Here is a 26,804-nt window from a genome sequence, read left to right on the forward strand (position 1 = left end):
CTTCTCATGTTTTCATTCCAGTTTTTCTCTGCACACAGGTCAATGCTGCAGCATCTTGAGGCACTGTGATGATGTCTTGTGCTGGCAGGTCTCGAGGCACTGCCGAGGACCTGCTGGTGAGCACAGCCATGCCAGGCTGGGGCAGACACACAGGCCTGCCCTGCCTGGCTCTGTTTACAAGACTGGCTTCTATTTTTTCATTTGGTATTCTGCCACAGTGTAAATTCCAGAGCTTTGGTGACTCTCAAAACCTAATTCAGCACAGCAGGCTGAACAAATGCTTCTTTAAAATAATATGCTTTCCATTTTAGTTTCAAAAGGATTCTTTGCACTTACATCATTTAGCTCCTCATCCCCCCCCCCCCAAAAAAAAGGTCTAAGAGAAAATTTAAGAAAGTTCTTCATAAATAAGATGCTAACTCAAGGAAAAAAATCTTTTAGGAGAAGTTTAACATCAAATGGGTTCTTATTTTCAGTGATTCCTTATAATCTGTATTTTTTATTCACACAAGATCGGACCATATACTTAGATGGAAACAGGGAGCCGTTATCCACCAAAGCTGTGAAGGGGAGCTGCCCTGGGGAACACTTTTGGAGATTTTTATTTAAGTAGTTAGGAAGCATAAACTGAGTCCTTTTGAAAGTTTTTTTGTGTGCCTGTGTGTGTGCACACACATGCAATTCACATTTAAATGACTTTAAGAATTTAGTAATTCACATTTAAGTGACTGTTAGTAATTCTTAAAGCAACTCACATTTATAGAAAGGACGTTAAAAACAGTTTTTGTTTCTTCTCTCAAGTTGTTTGCCACTTCCTTGTTAGTATTCTGCTAGGTTCCAAAGATAGTTTTCCCTTCATTTAAAACTAAGTCTGCTGGCACATGGGGATTTTAACACTCCTACCTGTAGCTCTGAAGAATGGATGGGGGTCTCTGATGGATGAATGTACTGATGGTTTTGTTACCATGAGGACAAACCCCTCTTGCTGTCACAGGGTGGCCCATGGCTGTCACCCCAGAGTGAAGCTCTTGACTGGGAATCAGTTCTGCTTGCTGATTTGGATTAAGGCCAATTTCAGGCTATGATATTCAAATGAATGAAGTGGTTCTAAGTCACATACCATAATTTTTAGTACCCACAGTAATTTTAAACATCCATATATAAACAGGGATAATGCAAGCCTATAACTTTCCCTTTAGATAATTTCTCTCCTTTAATGTCATTTTTCCTTGGACTAGTAGTTAGGATCAGAAATTCTCTTTTATTTATTTATTTATGTATTTATTATTAAATCATAGCTGTGTACATTAATGAGATCATGGGGCACCATACACTGGTTTTATAGACCATTTGACACATTTTCATTACACTGGTTCACACAGTCATCCTGGCATTATCTTAGTTACTGTGTTAAGTCATTTATATTCTACATTTACTAAGTTTCATATGTACCCGTGTAAGATGCACCACAGGTGTAATCCCACCAATCACCCTCCCTCCTCCTATCCTCCCTCTCCCCTCTAATCTTAGGTTATAACTGGGTTATAGCTTTCATGTGAAAGCCATAAATTAGTTTCATAGTAGGATTGAGTACATTGGATACTTTTTCTTCCATTCTTGAGATACTTTACTAAAAAGAATATGTTCCAGCTCCATCCATGTAAACATGAAAGAGGTAAAGTCTCCATCTTTTTTTAAGGCTGCATAATATTCCATGGTGTATGTATACCACAATTTATTAATCCATTTGTGGATCAATGGGTCCTTGGGCTTTCTCCATGACTTAGCAATTATGAATTGGGCAGCAATAAACATTCTGGTACAAATATCTTTGTTATAATGTGATTTCTGGTCTTCTGGGTATATACCTAGTGGAGGAATTATAGGATTGAATGGCAGGTCTATTTTTAGACCTCTAAGTATTCTCCAAACATCTTTCCAAAAGGAATGTATTAATTTGCATTCCCACCAGCAGTGTAGAAGTGTTCCCTTTTCTCCACATCCACGCCAACATCTCTGGTCTTGGGATTTTGTGATATGGGCTAATCTTACTGGGGTTAGATGATATCTCAAAGTAGTTTTGATTTGCATTTCTCTGATGATTAAGGATGATGAGCATTTTTTCATATGTCTGTAGGCCGTGCGCCTGTCTTCTTCAGAGAAGTTTTTCTTCAAATCCCTTGCCCACCCTGAGATGGGATCACTTATTCTTTTTTGGCTAATACGTTTGAGTTTTCTGTGGATTCTGGTTATTAAACCTTTGTTGGAGACATAACCTGCAAATGTCTTCTCCCATTCTGAGGGCTGTCTGCTTGCTTTACTTACTGTGTTCTTGGCTGTGCAGAAGAAGCTTTTTAGTTTGATCAGGTCCCAGTAGTGTATTTTTGATACTGCTTCAATTGCCGGGGGGGGGTGGGGGTGGGGTGGGGGGTGGTCCACCTCATAAAATACTCGCCCAGACCGATTTCTTCAAAAGTTTTCCTTGCACTCTCTTCTAGTATTTTTATAGTTTCATGTCTTAAGTTTAAACCTTTAATCCAGTGAGAATCTATCTTAGTTAATGGTGAAAGGTGTGGGTCCAGTTTCAGTCTTCTGCAGGTTGCCAGCCAGTTCACCCAGCACCATTTGTTAAATAGGGAATCTTTTCCCCACTGAATGTTTTTAATTGGCTTGTCAAAGATCAGATAACGGTGAGCAGCTGGATTCATCTCTTGGTTCTCTATTCTGTTCCAGATATCTAATTCTCTGTTTTTGTGCCAGTACCATGCTGTTTTGATCACTGTCGATTTATAGTATAGTCTGAGGTCTGGTAGTGTGATTCCTCCTGCTTTGTTTTTATTTCTGAGTAATGTCTTGGCTATTCAAGGTTTTTTCTGATTCCATATAAAACAAGTATTATTTTTTCAAGATATTTAAAGTATGACAGTGGAGCTTTAATAGAAATTGCATTAAAATTGTATATTGCTTTGGGTAGTATGGACATTTTAACAACGTTGATTCTTCCTGCCATGAGCACGGTATGTTTTTCGATTTGTTAACATTTTCAGCTATTTCTTTTCTTAGAGTTTCATAGTTCTCTTTATAGAGATCTTTCACATCCTTTGTTAGATAAACTCCCAAATATTTCATCTCCTTTGGCACTACTGTGAATGGAATAGAGTCCTTAACTGTTTTTTCAGCTTAACTATTGTTGGTATACATAAAGGCTACCGATTTATGAATGTTGATTTTGTAACCTGAGACGCTGCTGTATTCCTTATCACTTCTAAGAGTTTTGTAGTAGAATCCCTGGTATTTTCCAGGTATACAATCATATCATCTGCGAAGAGTGAAAGTTTGATCTCTTCTGACCCTATATGGATACCCTTGATCGCCTTTTCTTCCCTAACTGCCGTGGCTAAAACTTCCATTACAATGTTAAAGAGCAGTGGAGACAATGGCAGCCTTGTCTAGTTCCTGATCTAAGTGGAAATTTAACTCCATTCAATTTCTAATTCCAACTTTTGAATTTGCTCCTTGAATTTCTAATTCCAAATTTTCTTCCATTCTCTTAATCTTGTTTGCAATCCAAATTCTGAATTCGATTTCTGACATCTCGGCCAGCTGTTTATGAATGGGATCTTCATTTACATCTGCCATATCTTTCCTTGGCGGGGGGGGGGGGTTCGATCTATTCTGGTTATCCTTGTTACCTAAGTTTTTCTGCTGATTCCGCCCCATGATTATTTTACACCACTTGATTTTTCCCCTGGAGCTTTGTCGAGGACCTGTACAGTGCTATGGCCTGAGAAACTGGGGACCTGTTTGATGTGGTGGGGCTAAGTGGTTCTGTCTCTTTTCAGGTGGTCTCTGTTCGACCCTAGTGAAACAGTTACTCTGGGTTGAAGTCTCAGGGGGCCTGCATTTCCGTCCCAGATCTGTTCTGTGGTGGTTGCCACCTGAGAAGAAGCTCAGCCTCCTCTGGTTACCCAGGGAGATGGGGGTGTGGCTTCAGAGTATCTGGGAGTGAACCCTATTGTTGCCCAAAATGGCTGCTGCTCTGCCAATCGGGGTAATACTGCTCCGGTGTGGTGTCCTCTCCTTATTCCCGTGCCGCAGCATCAGCACTGACCAGCTGCAGTCTAGGCCCTGTCCACACCCCTCAAGAAATCACCTAAGAATCTGGAGTCCTGGGAGATAGGCCTCCAGACCTCAGAGTGAGAGTGGAGGGGAGTGCTGGGAGCTCAGAATTGCAGGAAGAGAATATACACAGTTTTATACAGTTTTATGCCTGGCAGGAGAGTGCCATGCCACCCTAGTAGGGGAGGTAGGTCCAGTTTTTAGAGGATCTCTTCCGTGGAGTGTAGTGGGAGGACCTTTGAACTCCGCTCATTTGTTTGTGGGGCACTCTGAGCTATTTTCAGGGGGACAGAACAGTCCGCTTGGTGATGAATTTTGTACCTTTTGTTTATATCCTTGGGGTCGCCGCTCACCTCAGAGGGGTTGATGTGCGTTCTTTAATCTTCTGTCTTGTTGCAGCTCTAATCCACCAGGTTACTTGCTAAATTTCTGTCCTTTAACTTTCCTTGTGGACGGGAGCCTCTGTGGAAAGCTGGCTTCAGTCAGCCATCTTGTCTCTGCCCCCCAGAAATTCTCTTTTAGATTCAGACACTCTTCCTTCACAGATATGATCATGGGGAATTACTGTCACGAGATCACACCCCACATCCTGACAGATTCTGTAGGCATCTGTTTGGTTTCTGGATTATTATGCTTAGGACTTGTTACATGGCACATAGTAGGCATTAAATAAGTACTTAATGAACAAAGGGAATGAAAGAACAAATAAATAAATGAATGAATACTTTGCTGACCCTCTATAACTAGATTTCTTACTGTAATGACCACAGCCGCCGTTCTCTTATGAGGCTTTTAAGAGAGATAAGAGAGAGACGATGTTCAGTTTCATGCCAAACTCTGAGTTCAACCCAGCCTCAATCTGATAACAAAGACAGGTTAAGTAATCTCCAAGGTGCAAGCTAAGCACAGTGGCAAAGGGCCTGGCAGCCCCATGGTTAGGGGCACCTGCTGCGAGCTTCTCTGGCAAGGCAGCACACAGCAGGCAGCCCTGCCACTTTTACCCTGGAAAGAGTCTAAAAGGAGAGCAAAATGAGAAAAGCCAAAAAAGAGGTTTCACTTTGGCTTTGGCTTCATAGAAGAACCACACTGCAGAGAGGGAGGATCTAGAGAAGAGGCAACCTGTATCCCTGACCGTAGGGCCCAGTAGCATCCCTGAATGAGACACCAGCAGGGCAAGCTCATTTCTGTGGGTGGAGTGATAGGAAATGTCCTTGTCTTGACCCTTCCCATCCTGCGGAAGGAATGGGAAACATAGAGAAAGGCTGTGATCTCCAGCCCTAAACAACCATCATCAGTTCAAGGTTTTAGTACTCACACTGTGAGCACATGAAGAGAATCAGAGCCTTCTAGGCTCAGAAGAGATCTCATCAAACAGCTAGTTTAATCTCATTTTAAATGAGAAGAAATAAAATTCCAGAAAGATGAATTGGCCTGACTAACATTCCAGCTGGGAGAGGTGGTATCTACACTGGGTCTCATCATTTCAAGTTCAGTGTCCTGTTTGCAGGGTCAGCATCAGTATTTTCATGTAGGAGGAGCTTATAGAAACATGGGAAAACCCACTTTGTCAGTAAGACATTTATTTATTTTATTTATGGTAAGTTGGAAGGCATTTGACGAAAATGGTCCCTATGCTTAAAAAACTAAACAAAATGTTAATCTTCTATTAACAGAGAGCCCCTATCAACTGGCTTCTTATGAGGCACATAAATATTACAAAAAATATAGGGAAAAGAAATTAGAAATTGAGAAGAAACACTGTATGATTTATTATCCAGCTTCTTGGACAACTTATAAAGACCAAATATGTCTGAATATAATTTCATCTCTTTATATGCAATTACATTTTAATTTACTTCCCAAAGTATAAATAACTGCTAAAAACTATACAGATTTTTAGGGCTTAACAGAAGTAATAGGATATAACTGAGAAGTTTAAATGATAAAGGATCTAAAAAAACAAGAAATGCATAAGAACAAAGGCAATAAAAACAGAGAGTATCATAAGAATATCCGGAAGTGCAGGGTGAGGGGGGGGATCTTCATTTTTGACAAACTCCCTGTGTGAGTTTTCCTGCACTTGGAAATGAAGAACTCCCAACCTAAAGTTTCTGAATGAGATTGAAGAAAGAGAGAGAAACTGAGAAAAGATAGTTCTTTAAATGGAAGGCAGAGAGGGAGGGGAAGGGACAGTTATTAAAACTCTGGTCTACACCCAGGGCTTCTCAGCTTTCTGGGCGTTTTGGGCTGGGTAATTCTTTGTTGTAGGGACTGTTCCATGCACTGCAGAATGTTTAGCAGTGTCCCTGCTACCCAAGAGATGCCAGCAGCAATCTCCCAAGCCACAGCTGTGACAATCAAAAATGTTTCTAGAACGTTTGTTGCAGCTCCATTCACAATTGCCAAGACACAGAAGCAACCGAGAACCCATCAACCCATGAATGGATTAACAAACTGGCATATATATATATATATATATATACCAGGGAGCCACAAGAGAAGATGGAGACCTTCCATCGTTTGTGTTTACCTGGGTGGAGCTGAAACACATTCTTCTGAGTAAAGTATCTCAAGAATGGAAAAAAAGTATTCAAAATATTCAATACCAATACAAAACCAATATATAAAGAACTATAGGCCCCTATGAAAGAAAAAACACAAGTATAGTCAGTCTAGCAATAGGAAAGGGAAAGGAGGGGAGGGCAGGGGAAGGAGGGAGGACAACTGGCAGAATCTCACCTCCTGTGCACAATGTGAGGGTGTTCAGCACGCCACTGGGTGAGGGCATAACTACAACTTGAACTTTACCTTAGAATTGAAAACAATGTAACCTGAACATATGTACCGTCATATTGATTTGAAATAAAAATATACAAAAAATCTTTCTAGCCTTTCTCAAATGTCCCTTCTGGGGGTAAAATCACCCTTGTTTGAGACTCACAGGTCTGCGCTAAGGAAACTGTTAAGAGCAAGAACAGTGAGAAAGATAATGAAATCCTTAGGCTATATAAAAAACAATCAAATCAGAATTGAAATAAGCATGCTAATTCATTATGCTCCTAAAGTGAGTTTCTTTAATAGCAGAAGTTATAAATTGGAAATTGAAAAGCATAATAAAAAATTCATTTTTATCTTTCAAAATGTGGCATATTTTCCACAAAAAATGTGCATTTTTGACACTTCTTGAAAAAAAAATCCTTAAAATCTGGCCACACCTGCCTGTTTTCCCCCATGGCAACAAACATCTAAAAAGTGAGGACAGGTAACTTCCTTTTGATGCTGTGTTCACTTTACTCTTAAGCTTGATTCATAGGTGAATTGTATTAATAATTCCTTAAATATGTCACTGTCGTTGTAAAAGGTTAGAACCTATTCATATGTTTTAAACTTACATTTGGTTTCCTAGATGTGCAAATCTTATTAGCACTGCCATACTTTTAAACTACAAACATAATTTACAAGTAGCACAAGCACAAATATACAGCCCACTAGAGAAATGCCCAAGGCTTAGTGTAATCATAACATCAGGTTTACTACTGACAAGCCGTGGCCTCGTACCCTGCCGCACCCAAAGGGTGTATGCACTGCCTGACAAGTGCATGTCCTGTATTTTATTACACTCATAAAAAAATGACTAATGACTGGCTGATGTCAACATTCATTCCTACATTAGAATTCAAGCTGGGTTTTATACAATAGGCTTTTTCCTTACCAGCTATCCCATTAAAAAGAGTATTTGTTCCAGTGATGAAACAGAGCCTCCCCGAACTCACTCTTCTTTCAGCCATATTGCTGGTACTGCTCCCTATGGTCAACTTCCTGCTGGTCAAGAGGTCCATATTTCTAGATTTACAGCCTCTCTGTCATCTTCGAATGGTGTATTTCTTTCCCTAGTCCACGAATGGCAGCCTTGCACCCGGCCCATGTGAGTGCACCATTAAACACGACTCCAACATGAAGGGACTGCCAGGTATAGCCCATTCGGGGTTGCTCCACTCTAGCTATCGAGGCAGAAATTCATAGACGAACGCCGTATATACAGGTCCTCCTCGTGGAACTTTTTTTTTTCCCCTCCAGCTGGCAGGCTTCTCTATTTCCCCAAAGAGGAGCCTCAATACTGTCTTTTGTGTTTATGGTCTTAAATATGGTATTGTTTATTTCACTCTACTTAACTGGCCACCCTGACAAGAACTGAAGGTTTCTGTCAATCTTCAAGTTCCCAGGAAAACATGTGCTCTTCCCATGTGAAATCAGCACATATCCCCAACTCTGACCTTGGTGGCATCTGTGCTAGAAACCATGAATTCCAGTAAGTTAGTGGATAACCTCTGGGATTTATCCCACTAAGTGCCTCAACTAAACCTGCATCTTATGAAACTCATCTTGGGTTGGTTTCGCTCTGTGGGTTTTCTTTTCTCTCCATTACTTCCCATCCTTGCTTTTTTACATTTATTTCAGGGTCTCATTTCTCCAGCCCTTTTATGCTGGGTCAGTTTATCCTAACTTCCTCTCACATCGAACTTAATGCTTCACTAGAAACCACCGACTGGGGCTAGAAGACCCACCTTAACCACAGCAACAGTGATCTGGCATCCTATTTTCTCCCAGGCTGGTGACAAAAATCTGCAGTTAAGTAAGCATAATCAAGTTCAACTGCCAGTAAAACTTCCTCATTAAAAACTGAAGAGATGTGCTAAACCTAAACCTTTATCATTTAAGATGTTGCCAAATTAAACTATGGAAGTCAATATTAAGATCAAGACTTACGTGTTTTTGAAACGGCATCTTCTTGATGCAGGGATGGAAAAAATAATATTATACTAGAACTTTGTTAAAATACCACCCTTTAAATCTTGGTTTTGTGGCTGTTTGTATAACGTGTTTTTAATAACTATATTACCAAACTCAGACATTTTAGGGGGAGGGGTGCTAAATTCTGCTTGGTAGTATATAGCAAAGGCTTAACTGCATGTTCATTCATTCATTCAATGAGCATTTATTAAACACTACTGTGCTAAGTTCTCTGGGTATACAGAAAAAAAGATAATCCTCTCCTTGAAAAGTTCAAAGTCTATTTGGCAAGGAACATCTATAAACATATAATTTTAATAAAATGTGATGAGGGCTATACTAGAGGCTTCAGAAGAACAGGGAAGATACTAATCAAACTCCGTCTACAGAAGTCATAAAAAGCTTTGTAGGCAAAGTGTGAAGAAATTATAAAAATATATAACATTTTAAAATGGCCTGAAAAGATGTGGAAGTTCTCCCCACTGTGTGAAGGTCTGTACCCAGTTTTCTGAGGCAGGTCTGAAGGGGGGACAGAGACTTGCCAGCAGGTGGAGAAACACCTGGTCCATCTGAGAACTGTGGGGACAAGTTCACAACTGGAAGGCTGAGTTCTCAGAGTCTCAGAGTGACTTCACGGCAAGAAGGGGTGGTGCCAGGGAGTAAAGAGAGAGAATGACGTGGGCGACCACACAGAGGGCCGGAATCAGGTAAGTATCCAGGAATTATGGACTGCAGCAAGTGTTTGTCAGACGTAGGTCATTTACCCAGTGTGGTGGGTAGAAAAATGGTCCCTGCAAGCCATTCACTTCCTACTCCGTGGAGGAAGTGCTACCCTTCCCTGGTAAAACAGACTCTGCAGAGTTATTTAGGTCAAAGATCCTAGGCCTGGGAAATTATCTTGGACTGTCTGTGTGCACACCTTGTAATCACAAGGGTCCTTATCAATGACAGCCCGTGGCAGGGAGAGACTGTGACCAGGGATGGAGAGGTCAGCATGATGACTCTACTCTGGCTTTGAAGATAGAGGGGGGCCGCAAGCCAAAGAATGTGTGCGGACTTCAGAAGCTGCAGAAGCGAGCAAACGAGTTCTCTCTGGGAGCCTCCTCAAAGAAACACTGCCTGCTGACACACTGATTTAGCCCAGGGAGACCCATTTTTGATGTCTGACTTGCAGAACTTTAATAAACATGTGGTAATAATTGACAGTAGCCCCAGGACCCTAGCACACACAGGAATCCAGGTGGCTTCCTCTTGGCCTTCCCATTTGTCTGGTGCAGGTGAGAGGCCCCGTGGCCTGGCAAGTGGGCCCTGCCATTCACACCAGCAATGCCACCAACTGGACACTCCCGAGGAGCAGGGGCAGGAAGAAACCACTGAGTGTGCAGAGCGCGCCCAGAAGGGCAGGTGCAGGACCAGCCGCACAGGACGGGACGACTCCTCTCTAGGGGCCGAGGAGAGGCAGAGACAGAAACCAGTGTGTATGTTTGGGGGCTGAAACCAAACTAGCACTGTGTCCACTGCTTTATATTCAGGCACAGGATTCCCTTTGTTTTGAATTTCAAAATAACCTAAGGGGATACTTCCAATTTTGTTTATTAAAGAAAATACATAAGTCAAGTGACTTAAGAAAAATTGAACATCTGCACATGGAATCCTTTTTGAGAACAGGACAGTAAGTGAGTCTCAGAGTAAATACATAAAGTCAGCTCCTTTCAAGCTTCTCCTTTGTTCTGCAGCTGTTTCTCAACTCCATGCTGTTCTCATCAAGTCTCTTCCACAACGTTATGAAGCCAGATAAAGCTTTTTCTTTGCCCATAAAACAAATGGAAAGCCAACATTGGTGTCACCACTAATATTATCTGAAAAAGTTTAAAGGCCTGACCCAAACCATCTCCACTGAGAGAGGATTTAGAATGGCTCGAGAGGTTACTTCTTCTGAAGAAGGAACAGTAATGGAAGTGAACAGACCTGTCTGTCAGGGCTTGGAAGACAGCAGCCAGGCACAGACATTCATTCCCTCTGACTCCGCTGACCACGGACACAGGAGAGGGCAGGAGCCTGGGGCTCAAAGTGTGGCAGACAGGGTGCAATTGGCTCCCTTCTCTGTGTTCTGCCTCTCCCCAGTAGGTGCAAACATCTGTGTGTGTCCTGGATCGGGGTTGGGGACAGAAGAATGGAAGTGAGGTGACACTTCAGCTGGTGGCATTTCCACATGGGTTCCTTCTCCTCGAACCCATCCTTCTCCCCCACATCTTCCTCCTGAGATTGTTCCCTACTCTTAACTCCCTGATACAGAAAGGTAGGGACATTGTTCCAATGCTCATCTTCCCTTGAGTTTTGAACCCTCTGACCTGAATGTTCGTGGTATTTCAATGTACAGCTTATCAAATAGATTAAAGTGTAGTGCTTACTGAGACACAAAACTAGTAAAGTCAACACTCTAAGAACTAACACGTCCCTTAGGGTTGGCAAGAAAATTGAAAATATATTAACATGGAACATCATTTTCAAGGAATTCTCCCAGTGAAGAGCTATTTACAGAATGCTGGTCAGCAATTTTCTTGAGGGGAAATAAACAAACAAACCAAAAACCCGCCAAAGTAACACTAGGGAAAAAAATTAAATGGTTTTCTTATCCTAAGAAAAATATTGCTAATGTCAGCATCTGGACAGTGGTCCCCAGCTCTAGAGAACAGATGCACAGCCCACAGAGTTTATAAAGGTAAGGATGCCGATATTTTATCCAGATTTGCTGCACGAAAACCTCTCGGAGCAGAGTATGGGGGAGTATGTTTAAAACAAAGACTTGACAGGTTATTCTGACATGCAATGACAACTGTCCAAAGGGAAGGCTTAATTATTTAGTCTTCCTAGCATTCCTCCAGGTCATCTTTTTGATTTGGTTTAAATTTTCTAATCTTACTTAACTTCATTTATCTAAAAATCTGAGTATATACAGATGAAATAGTTGTTTTCATGTCATAAGATTTAATTTTTTTGCTTTAAATACACGAGGTGTCCCAAAAGTCACCATTAATATGGGAAAATGGGAAATTATAGCGCAATATACCTTTATTTATAAAATATTCATTACAAAATTTTATAATACAATGCACTCTCTATGTGTTGGCCACCTCTTTCTACAATCACTATCTTTTTTTTAAACAAAGTCTTTCTCCCACTCATGGCAAACTCATTCTAAAATATCTGTTGTTATAATTTTTCTATGTATGTGCAGTGACTTTTAGGATACTGTGTGTATCATACACATGTATACAGCAAGCTAATTAATATTTAATAGATGTTAATAACATAAAATCTCTTTATTCTTTTGTTTTTGTGGTGTATTTTTTGCCTCCATATGTAAATAGCAAATAAGATGAAACTGTTTGAATTTTCCTTTGTGAATTAGTCTAATTCTAGAAGTAAGAATGGCTTGGTTTGCAGAGTAAAAATGCTTTGCACTAAAAAAATCTTCAGGAACTTTTAGAAATTTTTAGTTGTTCGTAAAAGCTAGTCCCCGAGTTTCTCTGGTGGTTGCTGAAGATCAGGTCTGAAGAGGTCCCAGAGGAAACACTAACGTGTCAAGGCAGTTCAAGAACTGAAGAGACGGGGAAGAAAGTCAGCCACCAAAAGAGGCTGCCGCAGCGCCACCTTCCGTCTCACAGCCATCTCTAGTGTCTGAGCTAGGAGCTACAAGAAATGCAGCAAGGCTGTGTCCTCGGGATACTATCCAGAGCTGTCTTAATTGTCCTTAGATGAGAAATGACATAAAAAACAAAACAAAACAAAACTCTAAGAGGTTTTGAGAAATCTTTATAGAAAAGTTGGATTCAATTTTTTTAGTTAAGAATTCATAGGGCTGATTTTCATAATCCGAGTTCAGAAAGCAGCTGAAATTCCCACTGTAGATGAAAGCAGGATGATCTGCAGTTAAGAAGGAACTGGTGCCTTCTGCCAGATTTCCAGGATGCAGAAGATGCCGCTCCTTTCCAGACAACATGCACGCAGGCATCAGTAGACACCACAGGGGCATCTGCTGGGATGGCTGCCCAAGAGGGGCATCGGGATGAACCAAACAAAATACTGAGGGACAGAGTCACAAGAGGCCATTCTGAGATATCTCCACCTTGTTTCAATAAATAAACATCAAGGAGTTGCTGATGCTGCTCTGAAATAAAGACAAAGAACCCTAGAGATGTGGGCCACTGCCAAGACTAAGGGTGTTCTTAAAGCACCCTTTTGCTAAATTTCCAATGTGTATTAGGCCTACAATAAATTTCTTCATCCTTAAAGATGACCTCATTGAAAGAAAGAGCAGTGTTTACCTTCTTTTTAGCACCTTTGTATTACTGCCTGGATGTCTGGCTTATCAGAGGTATGGGATAAATATTTGTGGAATGACTTGACATCAGAGACATACTTTTTAAACACTATGATCTCCTCCTATACAATTAATCTTAATATAATTATCTGACAGAATAAATGCTTCTTTGCATTGCTGTTTGAAAATATTTCACATCATTGTACTCTCAGAACAAACACTGAAGCAGGAACACAGAGCAATTCCTTTTTGGAGTTTCTTATTTATGTGACCTAAATCAGGAGTTGCCTTTACATTGTTGCCAGAGCTTCCTTTCAAAATAAGGAAGCAGCCCATTCCGATGAAACCACTTTTTATTTGCTCTGCTAGTTCAGCTTTTGAAAACCTTGCTGTCAAACTGTAAATCATTATTTTTAAATCAGCAAGTAAAGTGCTCAGCAAACATCTTGACTGTTACTCCATCTTTACTTCCCCAATTTATTACAAAGAACTTTTACTTTCCTTTATTAATCATGATAATGAGTACGTATTTTATAATTTGGCAAGTCAATAGTTTTAAAATAGGTTAGAACTGAGTTTGCCTTTAAAGGTATAAGGCATTGTATATTATCTGTCCAGAAAAATTATCGCCTGTAAAGATACTAATGGCAGTAAATATCACACACACTTCGCAATGAAGGACCATTAGCCAAAGGAGAGTTAGTTGAATGGTTTTCTGTACATTCTAGCGATGAGAAGAGACCTCAATTATAACATAGAAAGCTTTTCCATCTTCACAGGTATTTATTTCTGAGTAAAGATGGGAAGAGAAGATGTTTATTCAGAAAGCCTACAAGACTTCAAATAAGAAAAAGATTGTTATATTTCTCAATGGACATACCTATTAATTGAAAGTAAATGAATTCAGTGACTACAACTTTGCAGAATCAAGGTCTGAGGCAGACGACACAGGTGAATCCTCCGAGAGCGGATGGGCACTGTGCCTAGAATGACTGATGGTTCCTTTCCAAACCTATGACCCTTGGTCATAGCTGCTTTGTTCTCCACATCCCTCCCCTCCTACTTATCCCTGAACCCAGAAACCACCCCCTCAGCTCAGGACCCGGGGTCAGTGCTGGTGTTTAAGGACAGAGAACACTTCAGCTAAAGAGAAATGTTTTGCAAAAGAATTAATTACACATTACACCTTAACTGATTAACTTTAAAAAAATAAAGCTTAAGATTTGCTTTATTTATGCTTTTGTTTCGTTTTGGCTCATATGTTTTCAAAGTAGCTATATCAAGAAACGTTAAGTCCTTCAGTAGTTCTGTTCTGAGAAACACAAAAAGCTATTATTTTGCTTTGTCAATCTGCTTATTAAAAAATTAATACGTTGGGCGGCGCCTGTGGCTCAAAGGAGTAGGGTGCCAGCCCCATATACTGGAGGTGGTGGGTTCATAACCCAGCCCCAGCCAAAAAAAAAAAAAAAAAAAAAAATTAATACGTTTTCGCTTTAAATATACAGATAACTTAAAACATGTAAATACAACTTATATATTGTTGGGAAAATTGCCATGATTTTAGGGATATTCTGCAATTAGCAGATGATTCATTGTTGTGAGTCTGTACTGGAGATGTGTCGAGTAGGCAATGATTACTATACTCTCAGCTCCTTTCTAAAGAACGGGGACAACCTATTTCTCGTCATAGGTCAGTAAGCTTTCTACCACAGGCCCTGTATTCTGACCATACTGACCTGGGTAAGGAAGGGGAGGCAGAGGCAGACATTTGTCTATAGTCCCAATTAGAAGCTCTGTTCTGGACAGTGACCGACCAAGTGATGTGGACCCTTTCATGGGAATTCTGAATGCAGGACACTTAGGTGACAATCAAGCTGAGGGACTGGCCGAGACAAGGCATGGAGTAGAAATGTGGAATGAGACCATGAGTGATCAGACGGGAAAAGGCAGGGTGGAGAGAATTAGGTGGAGCGGAAACAGTAGACAGCAGCAGGTGAAAAGACAAAGAACAATTAAAAAGAAAAGTCCTAGCATCGAAAGCCTGTTCCATCCTGAATGACATTCCATTACTTCACACTCAGCGTACAATTATTAATATTCTGATAATAAAACTCCATCATCTGAGATGACCCAAAACAGTGTACCAGTAGGGTAAGGTGCCATGAAGAAAAACCAAAAACAAAACCCTCCACTCCTACTTTGACAGAGTTAGAAAACAGTCGTGTATTACAGAGAACACCAGTGAGAATGTGAAAGTAGGAGGCTGCGGGGGTTCTGGCCTGAAGAGAACTGGGAATCAAGAATGATACTTGGGCAGCCTTGAATTCCTGGCTGTCAGAGATCCTCCTGCCTTGTCTTCCCAGAGTGCTGGGATTACACACGGGAGCCACAGGCTTGGCCTGATTCTTAAATATAAAGGAAGTTTAAAGTGTGCAGCTAAAGAATTTCCCTTGTGCCCCTGAGAGCCTGTGTAAGTTGCTTTCTACGGATTTCCCTTTCGAGGTGGATAGACTTCTCTTCTGCCATAAGCAACCCACTACAGCCTGGGAAGCACTCCCTTGGTTGGCTGCGCCCCTACATGATGTCTGATGTCCTTGGTGTAGCTATGCCTGCCTGCTGTCCCACTAACCACCAAGCCAGAATATGCCAGGTACCAACTTGAGTAGATTATTGAGCACAAGAGGAGCCAGAAGGAGGGCACAAAGGATAAACTCACACGCAAGGCCTCTGAGAATGGGCACTGTGAGTCGCAGCACCTGTCTGCCCCCAAGCTGAAGAGCCCTCCCCACGGCCTGGATCATGCCAGGAGCCTCACAGAGAATTAAAGAGGGAAGCCCTCTTAACGAGTCATAGGATGGGACTTGGCCCCAAAGGAAGAAGACTGGGGAGGAGGAGGATGACAAGAGAGGACTTCATTTCAGAGTGGACTTTCCGATCCCGCTCTAGCTGGAAACAGCTCATCTTCTGTCTGAAGTGCGGGCTCTAAGAGGGGGCATTCCCAGATCGGGTGGCACTCAGCTTGATTTGAGCAGCTCCTACCTTCATAAGTGTATCCCAGGTCTACAATGTAAATATATGTGTTTCTTAAGAAAAAAACAAAAAACAAAAAACAACAAAGAATGATACTTGGAAAGAGATAGGACAGCTGGAACTCTAGTCTCTTGAGACCATTAAGGATAAATGATCAACACCGAGTTTCAGGCCCTTTAAGGAAGACTGGGATGAAACCTACCAGGACAGACTGCAATAAAAAGGTTAAAAGAAAAATGGAAGCTCTGTTAACAGAGGGCATCTGTACACCCAAGCAGAATTTTTCCAACATGCTTGAGTTTTATATTTAAAAGTACTCAAGAAAAGTAACCTCCTTGTGTGAGCATATTTCTGGAGACAGACGAACTTTTGCATTTAATGCCTATATTGCTTCTGTTCTACGATGTCTTCAGTCATAAACTACCAATTTAATTAGAGTTTTGAAGGAAACTAATACAAATTAAATGTATTATTCATGTTGATTGCAAATGATAATCACACACTCAAAATCAACAAGTCCCACAGTTGAAGAGACGGTGAATTTCTTGAAATTCTATGTGCTTTCAAACCAATCTTGAACTTTTCTTCACGAAATTTTACAGGTTAAGAATTCCAGTTATTTAGTTCAACAGTTACATCACTATGAAGATACAAAGAGGAAGATTCAAAAAACATACTTTTGTTGATTTATAAAAATATGGTATTTCTCCCTTAACTTTACTGTTTAAAAGTCCTATTGAAACTCGTACTGTCTACAACCAAGAGGAATGGAAAGAAAAAAATCTGAGAAATGGCGTCTCTTTCCTAAAACTCCACATGCTTGGGCTTTCTAAACTTCTACAACAACTGCATATCCTGCCTCAGAAGACCCTTAAAGACATAAAAACTGTTTTCCTTATTTGATTGCAGATATTAAACCTATTGGCGTTGATTCTATAATTTCTCTCACCAGACCTACACTGCGAGTGAGTTTTGCAAGTGACCATGCCAACTAGTTGCAGAAAGTTGCTGGCAGGTAAAACCAATTTTCCTCTCATGTCAAAAATACCTTTTTCTATGGGTTTGGTGTGTCGGTCATGATCCTATAATTCTTTGGTCCCTGGGCTTTTTTTTTTTTTTTTAAGTCTCTCTCCATCACCCTGGGTAGAGCACAGTGGCATCATCATAGCTCACAGCAACCTCAAACTCCCGGCCTCAGCGATCCTCCTGCCTCAACCTCCCCGAGTGCTGGGATTCCAGGCCTGAGCCAGGCATCTCCAGCCTGGTTTCTGGGTCTCACTCCCCCAGCCCCCCTTATTTCTCTACTTCGTTTTTTAAAGTATTTCCTAGAGGTGACTTAGAGATGGCTCTTTTTTTCTTTTTTCCTTTCTGTTCAGAGGTCATTCCACTGGCTATCTGTGTGTCTTATTCTTTACCTTTTCTGCCTAGTAGCATTATTAGTCTCATGCTTCCTCTCTCATTCAAAATCTGAGATCTATTTTATTTCAATTTTATTATAAAACATGCCTGTGCTATTAATAAACTAGAAGAGATAAGAAAAATATGTAGCCATAATCTTACTTCACTAACAAACCATTTTTGGTGTTCTAAAATTCCCTCCTCATCTCTTGACCCACGTAAAACTTTTCAAGCTATAGTCATAACAGCAGAGTAAGTAACCTAAATCATTTGCATGCTAATTTTCCTTCATTAGTTGCTTTTTTCCAGAAAGAATTCTATACTGTTATAAAATGTTCATAGCCACAATTTTACTGGCTCATTAATTTTTGCATTGTGTGGATGAGTTTTTTTTTTTTTTTTTTTTTTGTAGAGGCAGAGTTTCACTTTATCGCCCTCGGTAGAGTGCCATGGCATCACACAGCTCACAGCAACCTCCAACTCCTGGGCCTAGGTGATTCTCCTGCCTCAGCCTCCCGAGTAGCTGGGACTACAGGCACCCGCCACAACACCCGGCTAGTGTGGATGAGTTTTAATTTAATTATTTTCTTTGCTGTGCTCCATTCTTACCAGTGATACCAAGAGCATTTATTTCTTTGAACCATCTTCAGTATTAGTGTTATGTTTCCCTTCCCTTTTCACTGAGCTGCCTTCTCTCCACTCCCTGCCCCGAAAGTGACAGCAATGTCTGTTTTTGCCTGTCCCTCCCACATCTGACATCATTTTCATGTGATAAGTCCCATTCCAAGAGCAAAAGATGGACCCAATACGGTTGCCTTTAATGGTTCTGGTTACACTGAATAAAGTGATTCCTGGGATTAGAGAAAGCTACAGATACTTGTTGGAAGTAAATTGGAACTAGGAGTAGAAACCAAGTTTAGAAATATGTTGTGGCTTGTAAAGTCTAAATTTTTTAAGCTATAGGAAGTAAGCCTTTTTTAAAGCCTTCATTAATGAAATGTGAAAGTGGGCTTCTTAGCATAACTAAAGAAAAATGAAACAAGGGGGGTAGTTTTGAAGGTAGAAAGATGACTGGGTTAGGATCCTTAGGCTGCATTTTTCAGGTCTCTAATGAAACCATCTTGGACTCCAAATTCCTCATCTGTGAAATGGGAGGACTGGAAAAGAAACCACTAAGACGGCGGCCCGCCTGTGTTCTGTGACCAGCGTGCAGCCAAGAGAGGGGCACTGCGAAGGGACATTCTTGGTCTAAGGACCAGTTAACTTCAGTGCTGGGCTTTATAGACAGCTTTACATCTACAGGAGAAACTCTGATCAGAATACTGGAGGTAAAAAGGAAGCGATTAAGATTACTTCACGTAGAGACAGCTATACAAAGCAGCCAGTTCTCACGTATACAGAATCACCCCACTTTTAGATCCACTAATGGAACGACAGCAAGAATGGCAGGCTCAGCTTGGGACCAAAGAGCAGTTATTTTCCTTTCAATTTCTCTGCTGACACTGTCACATCTTCTGCAGTATTTTCTATTGCACGCAGCCTACATCCCAGCTGGATTTTAAAGAAAAGGAATCCGACTTGTGGCAGGAAGGAGGGAGGGGAAAGGAGAAGAGGCACATTTTATGGCTTCGGTACAAATCTACACACTCTGCCTTCCCTCCCTCTACCTGCTGAGGGACAAGGGTTTAGGGACACAGGATGGGCATGTTAGCCAACCAAAAGGATAGGAAGAAAAAGAAAAGGTCTTCCAAGTATTACACTACCTTGCTATCTGCTTTGGCTCCGAAAAGAGGTCTTGGGGGGAGAGAGTGGGTAAAAAGAAATGAGACAGTCCTGCTCTGCTAGGAACGTGAGAGAGACTGAAACATGCATAGTAAGGTTCTAATTTAATGCCATTTTTTTTTTTAATTTTAGGACTTGCTTTACATTAAAGGTTGCGTTTCTTGTTCCCAAACTGAAATGAAAAACAAGGCTTTGAAGGAAATTATAAAGGGACAGTATTACAATGCACATTACCACAACTGAACAACTAGTAACAGTTAATTATTTAATTCATGAGCCATAAGTTGTTAAATTATAACCTGAGCCTAAAAAAAAATGCCACTTTCATAGGCATCAATTTTCATTCTGCCTAATTTTGACTCACTACTTTCAATGACCACAAATTCAACGTGACCTCTCTCTAGTAACTTTTTTTTTTTTTTTACCCAAACCCACAAAGTCTATCCTGTATATACAGAAGCCAATAATAAACGATGTGAATTTTGTATAGTGTCCTATGCCAGATCTTGCTTACAGGTAATTGTAGGTGGTGTGAGTAAACACCCGTGTACCACGGCTGCCTTTGATGGAGCAGCTGAGCCTGTCTGGCTACACTGGACCTGCTCTGTACAGCAGAGCGAGGCTGGGCATGGCATTTGGTACCAGGAAGAGAGACCTGGGTTCTGGCTTTGCTACTTCCTGGCTTTGTGTCTGTGAGCCAGCTTTTAAACCTTCCTTTGCCCCCATTAACTCGCTTGTTCAATGGACATATGAAGAGTATGTATCTCATAGTGTTGCGTATGAGGCTTACATGGGCTGACACAGATCTAGGCTTAGCAGAGTGCTAAGAACACAGCAAGCCCTCAAAAATGTCAGCTGTAGATACATTTATTCAACAAATAGCCAGTAAACACCTACTTTGTACCAAGCACTGTTCTAGTCATTGGGGATAAAGCAATGGAAAAAAACGAACAAAAATTCTTCCTTTGATGGAATGTATTATCCAGCAGAAAATAATGTCTAACCCTTAATTTTTGCTATTGTTTACTATTATTGCTAAGTCAATGGGTCTCAATGCCCCCTGGGAACATTCAGCAAAGTTTGGGGACACTGTTAGTTGTCACAACTAGGGGAGAGTAGCACGTTGTTGACAACCAGCAAGGACGCTGATCAGCATTCTGCCACGCGCGAGGCAGTCCTCTACAACCAAGAACCATCTGGATCAAATGTCAACTCTGCAGAGGCTGAGAAACCCAGTTTTAAAGGTTAATTAGTTTAACCTTGGTCAATCCTTAAAACATCCTTTGAGATAAGTAAATTATAAGTACAGTATTTTCTTATTATTTTATAGTAACCAATAGTAACTATGTATTATAGAGTACAATATCACTGTATCTGATACACGTTTATAGTAATATTTACATGTTATATACTGTACATTTATAAAGTAACATAAAATTATAGATACTTTAAAACATATTTTCCTCGCATGTGATTTTTTTAAAAATTCAGATGATTTTACAAGATAGACTGAGTTCACATTACAACCAATATTAAATTATTAATAATCTTTCCTGATCCTTACTCGCATGCTATAGTAAGTGGTCTTCTGAGCCACGTCTGTGATGTTTTGGACAGCAAAGGGCCAAGCAGAACCCCAGACCAGGAGCACAGAAGCCTGGGACCAAGTGCCATTGTCTCGGTGCCTGGGCAAGGTATTTAAGTTCTCTGGGCACCAGAGGCCACCACCACCAAAACATGGGGCCATATGCCTTTCCTGGGGACTCAGAGGATCAGCATAATGAAATGAGATAATGCATGAATGCGTCATGGAAGCTGCAGCGAGCTTTACCACCACCAACCAACTTGGTTCCCATGAGGTCTTTCTGCCCTACATTCACTCAGTCCTCACCACAGCCCCAGAGGCAGTAATGCTGACCATGCAAGGTGAAGGTAAGGAAATCAGGGCACAGAGAAGGGGGGTGACCTGATCAGGTTGAAGGTCAGTGAGTAGCACAACACAGGTTCCCCCCACATACCCGCCCTATGCAGTCTGGTTCCTTGGAGTTCTCTTCACTAGTGGGGACCTCTCCTCCTGTTATTTAACACACGGCCCCCCCCCCCCCCATTAGCAGTCTTTCCAGGCCACGCTCACCCTCCTCTTGACTTCCAAGAATTTCTCTGTACTTCGGGCAGCCATGTTTACTCCCTTGTCCTGACCAGCCAGCCACTGAACTCATTCATCAAAGCCAAGAATGTAGTCTCATGGGATTAAGTTTTTGAATTATCTTATTTCTTTTAAATAGATAGTAGGTGTATACAATATATGCCTGGGGCACAACACAAAATTCAAAAGCGCAGGAGGATACATGGTGACAACTGACTCTCATCCTAGCCTTGTTTTCCAGCTACCCAAATCCTTTCTGTTCAAACAACGGCCAGTACCTTGTCTATATCAGCGGTTCTCAACCTCACGACCCACAGGACCTGTATTAAAGGGTCGCTGCACTAGGAAGGCTGAGAACCACTGTTGTATATCATTCAGAAATGTCCTACACAGTATGTTATTTTCTCTAAAACAGATATATAACTTACATACAATCAGTATACAAAAGATATTATTTAGCAAGCTGATATTTTTGCTAAACAATATTTGGGAGATTGGTCCATTGCCATGCACACAAAGCTCTATTTTTATTAATGCCTGAAGTATTCTGTAATTTATTTAATTAATCCTGAACAGATGAATATTTAATGTATTTCTGATACTTAACAATGCTCCAATGAATATTTTATGCATGTATCTTTTCTTACATTGCAAAAATATACTTAAAATATATTCCTAAAAGTGGAATTGAGTCAAAGGGTATCTGCCTTTTAACTTTTCATTGAAACAGCTACATTGCTCACCATTGGGGATGTACTAATTTATACTCCCACCTAAAATGCATGAACTCACCAATGAGTTTGACTTTATTTCTACAGTCTCATCAATGTCATAAAAATGTTTTATCCTTGTCAATCAGTAAAAAATTATATATTGTTGCATTTTAATTTGCATTTCTATTGTGAAATTTAGAATCTTTTCATGTCTTTTAAGAACCAACTGTATTTCATTTATCTGTGGTTTTTCTGCTCATATCCTTTACCTGTTTTTCTAATGAGTTGTTTTTTTCCTCTTATGAAATTGCAAGGGCTTTGTATCTATGAGGAAAACGGAAAAACCATTTGTCTGTAAGATGTATGTATTTCCTCTAGTTTCATATTATTTGCCTTGGCAATAAAAATTGATTTGTAAACTGTGTTGATTTTCTCAATCTTTTGCTTTTATTGCTTCTGAGTTTATTTCATATACTCATCCCTTGGAATTTGTCCACAGGGCACTGGTTCCAGGAGTTTTTTTGAGGATATCAAAATCCAGAAATGCTCAAGCCCCATAAAAACATGGTATTTGCATATTAACCTACACACATCTCCTATGTACATCACCTCTTGATTATGTAATACCTAATACAATGTAAATGCTGTATAAATAGTTGCTACATTTTTTTTTTTGAGACAGAGTCTTACTTTGTTGCCCTCTGTAGAGTGCTGTGGCATCACAGCTTACAGCAACCTCCAGTTCCTGGGCTTTGGCGATTCTTTTGCCTTAGCCTCCCGAGTACCTAGGACTACAGGCGCCTGTCACAACACCCAGGTATATTTTTCTGTTGCAGTTTGGCCAGAGCCGGGTTCAAACCTGTCACCCTTGGTATATGGGGCTGGCGCCCTACCCACTGAGCCACAGGTGCCACGCTATATTGTTATTTTTTATTACCTTTTTCCCCCAAGTATTTTCAAACTATGGTTGGTTGAGTTTGCAGATGTGAAACCCACAGATAGGACTTAGGAAGGTTTTCCCTCCTTGCAGAGTATAAAAAGAAACTCATTCTTTTTAATTTTTTTTTTTTTAGTATCTCTGTGGTTATTTTTCAAAATTTAAATCTTTGAGGCACCAGGATAGTGTATAGTAAGAGTTGGCATTCAACTTTCTTGTTTCCCAGATGGTTATCCAGCTGACATAATACTTCTTATTGAATAATTTATTCTTTCCCCATTGATCTGAGATGCCAGCTTTAGTATGTGCAAAATTCTCACATTATTGAATCTATTTCTTGACTTTATGTTGATCTGATAATCAATAAGCAAATACTATAGACTATTCTAATTACCATAGTTGTACAACATGTTGTCCTATCTGGCAGGGCTAGTTCCTCATTATTTCTTTTCCAGAATTTTTCTGGCTCTTTTTTAGGAACTTAGAATACTGAATTGGAGGGCAGCGCCTGTTGCTCAGTCGGTAAGGCGCCGTCCCCATATACCAAGGGTGGCGGGTTCAAACCCGGCCCCGGCCAAACTGCAACCAAAAAATAGCCGGGCGTTGCGGCGGGTGCCTGTAGTCCCAGCTACTCGGGAGGCTGAGGCAAGAGAATCGCTTAAGCCCAGGAGTTGGAGGTTGCTGTGAGCTGTGTGAGGCCACGGCACTCTACCGAGGGCCAGAAAGTGAGACTCTACAAAAAAAAAAAAAAAAAGAATACTGAATTGGAATTTTTCTTAGGATTAAGTTATATTTGTTTATTAACTAGGGGAAAACTTATACATTTAGGATGCTGGTTCTTCCCATCTCTGGATACTATAAACTTTTGCATTTGGGTCTAGTATATTACCTCTTCCCTTCTTAGATGAGCCTCTGTAACAGTTTAAAGTGGTTTAACTTTTTTTTTTTTGTAGAGACAGAGTCTCACTTTATTGCCCTTGGTAGAGTGCTGTGGTGTCACACGGCTCACAGCAACCTCCAGCTCTTGGGCTTCCGCGATTCTCTTGCCTCAGCCTCCAGAGCAGCTGGGACCACAGGCGCCCGCCACAACACCCGGCTATTTTTCTGTTGCAGTTTGGCCGGGGCTGGGTTTGAACCCGCCACCCTCGGCATATGGGGCCGGCACCCCACTCACTGAGCCACAGGTGCCACCCTTTTTTTTTTTTTTTTTTTAATAGGTCTTCCTTTATTATGTTTACTCCCTGAAGTTAGTATGTATTCGTATCTCGGTAATGTTGTCACATGTAGGTCTAATTTCTAAGCAAACATGACAATAAAAACTATTAGTTATATGGGTTTATATAAAAAGTCATTCATTTTTGTTTTGGTTAAGTGCCCAGTCCTTGAAAATTAGCAAACTCAGGATTAAAAAATTCACTAGGACTACTGCCATACAACATAATTCCAGCTCAGATATAGTTTTCTCCTCAAATGTTTTAGCATAAAACCAGAACTCATTCGATTTTTAGAAGCCACTGCCCCATGCTGGCTTCACCTTCCATTGGGGAGTTCATAGATCCTAGTGTGTTACATTAATACTAACATTTTTATAAAATTAAAAACACAAAACTTACCTCCTAAATTCATTCCAGCTTGAAGACATTTCTGAAGTCTGCAGGCAGGACAATTCTTTCTTCGAATTTTATCAATAATGCAATCATTTCTTCCAGCACATAAATAGTTATGTTGCCCTGATTAAAATAATAAGAAACAATTGTTAAACTATCATGCTAGAATAAAATACTAATACATATAATCAGAATACAAAATTTTCTCTTTCTTGCCATGACATCTTTTTCAAAACATAGACAGGAAACTTGACTTATGGATAATAGTATAGACAAGGAGCTGGTCAGCTTAATGCAGCTAAAACTTTTAGATTACATATGTTTACACTGTACAGTAGAACCTCAGTAAGTTGACCAAGAGTCTGTAATAAACTGTGGCACATTAATTGTGGCACAGCAATATTATCAGACTTTCTGTATTCTGCTTCCAAAAAGTGACTACCTTTTTAGGAAGCCACTTTACCAATTCTAGCACTTCTTCTTATGAGCAATGGCAATAATAATAATTTTCTCACCTATGTCATAGAATTGTTGTAAGGTTTGCATAAGATACTACTGTAACATGGCCTTAAAATTATATTTTGAAAGTGGGGATTTTCCCATCAAATAATATTAATCAGTTACCACCTTTACTATGGTTATTGATTGCCCTTGTGTAATTATGTACACATACTGTATTCATTAAAAGCCTTCAATTTTTTTTTAAGGCAATATATGGAGGTGATCGACATAAGGAACCAGGCCTACTATACTGATACGTACATGTGGTGCATGGCTAGTCTATGGATATTAGGTCAACTTCAGCAGGTGGTCAATGTAGCGAGGTGGTCAACTATGGAGGTTCTACTGTGTTTATTTCCAAATTGATTCTTATATAATAAGAGACGAATTTCTCCATTGTTTAAATTTTTTGATAGCTGCATGGGTTCGTGCAATGGTGCAAGTTTTCTGCAGACCACCTAAGACCTCACTGCAGCTGCTTAACACTTCCCCACCATTTATGCTTTTTTTTTTTTTTTTATTGTTGGGGATTCATTGAGGGTACAATAAGCCAGGTTACATTGATTGCATTTGTTAGGTAAAGTCCCTCTTGCAATCATGTCTTGCCCCCAGAAGCCACCATTTATACTTAATACCAGCAGGAAGACTCTGAAATGATACAACTGGAAATATTTAATAACTTTATTCTGTGAACCAGCCTGGAACTAAAAAAATAATTCTGATGGGGGCACAGCATCAGCTAAGAGAGTGCCATTTACTGGCACTATATGAAATTGTAGCCTAGCTCTGTGATTTATTCAGAAATAGCTCCTGATGATCCATAGGCAGGCAGGCAAGCTTGTTAACTTTCATTCAATTGGGGGAGACAGATAATAGACAAAGTGATCAGAAAAAATGCAAAATGTGAGGCAGTAATGGAGTGCCAGGGAGCATTATACAATGGAGGGGACAGAGAGTACTGAAATTTTAGAGCAACAGGGAGGGACTCATGGGAAGGTGAATTTTATTTTATTTATTATTTTATTTTATGATATTTTCTTATTATTTATTTAAGAGACAGGGTCTTGTTTTTGCTCATCTCAAACTCCTGAGCTCAAGCAATCCACCCACACGCCCAGCCTAGAGAAAGTGATCTTAAATAAAGTCTAAAAATGCTTCAATGTAACTGTGTGGATATTGGGGGCGGTGGGAGAAAATATACCAGGCAGAGAGAAAAGCAAATGAGATAGGGGCAAGGGCAAGAAGGGATACCTGGCAGGTTTTAGGAACAGCAGGGATACCAGAGTGAATGAGCAGAAAGAACGAGCAGAGAGTAAGAAAAGACGAGGGTAACACGCTGATGTGCGCCAGGGCGTGTGGGATTCTGGATGTCATATGCACGACTTTGGTGGCTTCCTATCTCAGAGTACAGGCCAGACTCCAGAGCCTGGAGCAGAGCGGTTCTAGATACGATTCA

General features: G+C 40.5%; 1 protein-coding gene across 1 annotated transcript in view; it reads right to left on the reverse strand.

The window, feature by feature from the left end:
* Nucleotides 1-26,804, reverse strand: part of NR3C2 (nuclear receptor subfamily 3 group C member 2) — a 365,145-nt gene that overhangs the window by 77,788 nt on the left and 260,553 nt on the right. The window contains exon 4 of the mRNA XM_053582461.1: nucleotides 24,854-24,970. Within this exon, the coding sequence (XP_053438436.1) occupies nucleotides 24,854-24,970 (117 nt within the window). The remainder of the gene's footprint in view (nucleotides 1-24,853; nucleotides 24,971-26,804) is intronic.

Source organism: Nycticebus coucang, chromosome 1 (assembly GCF_027406575.1).
Source record: "Nycticebus coucang isolate mNycCou1 chromosome 1, mNycCou1.pri, whole genome shotgun sequence".
Lineage (NCBI taxonomy): Eukaryota > Metazoa > Chordata > Mammalia > Primates > Lorisidae > Nycticebus > Nycticebus coucang.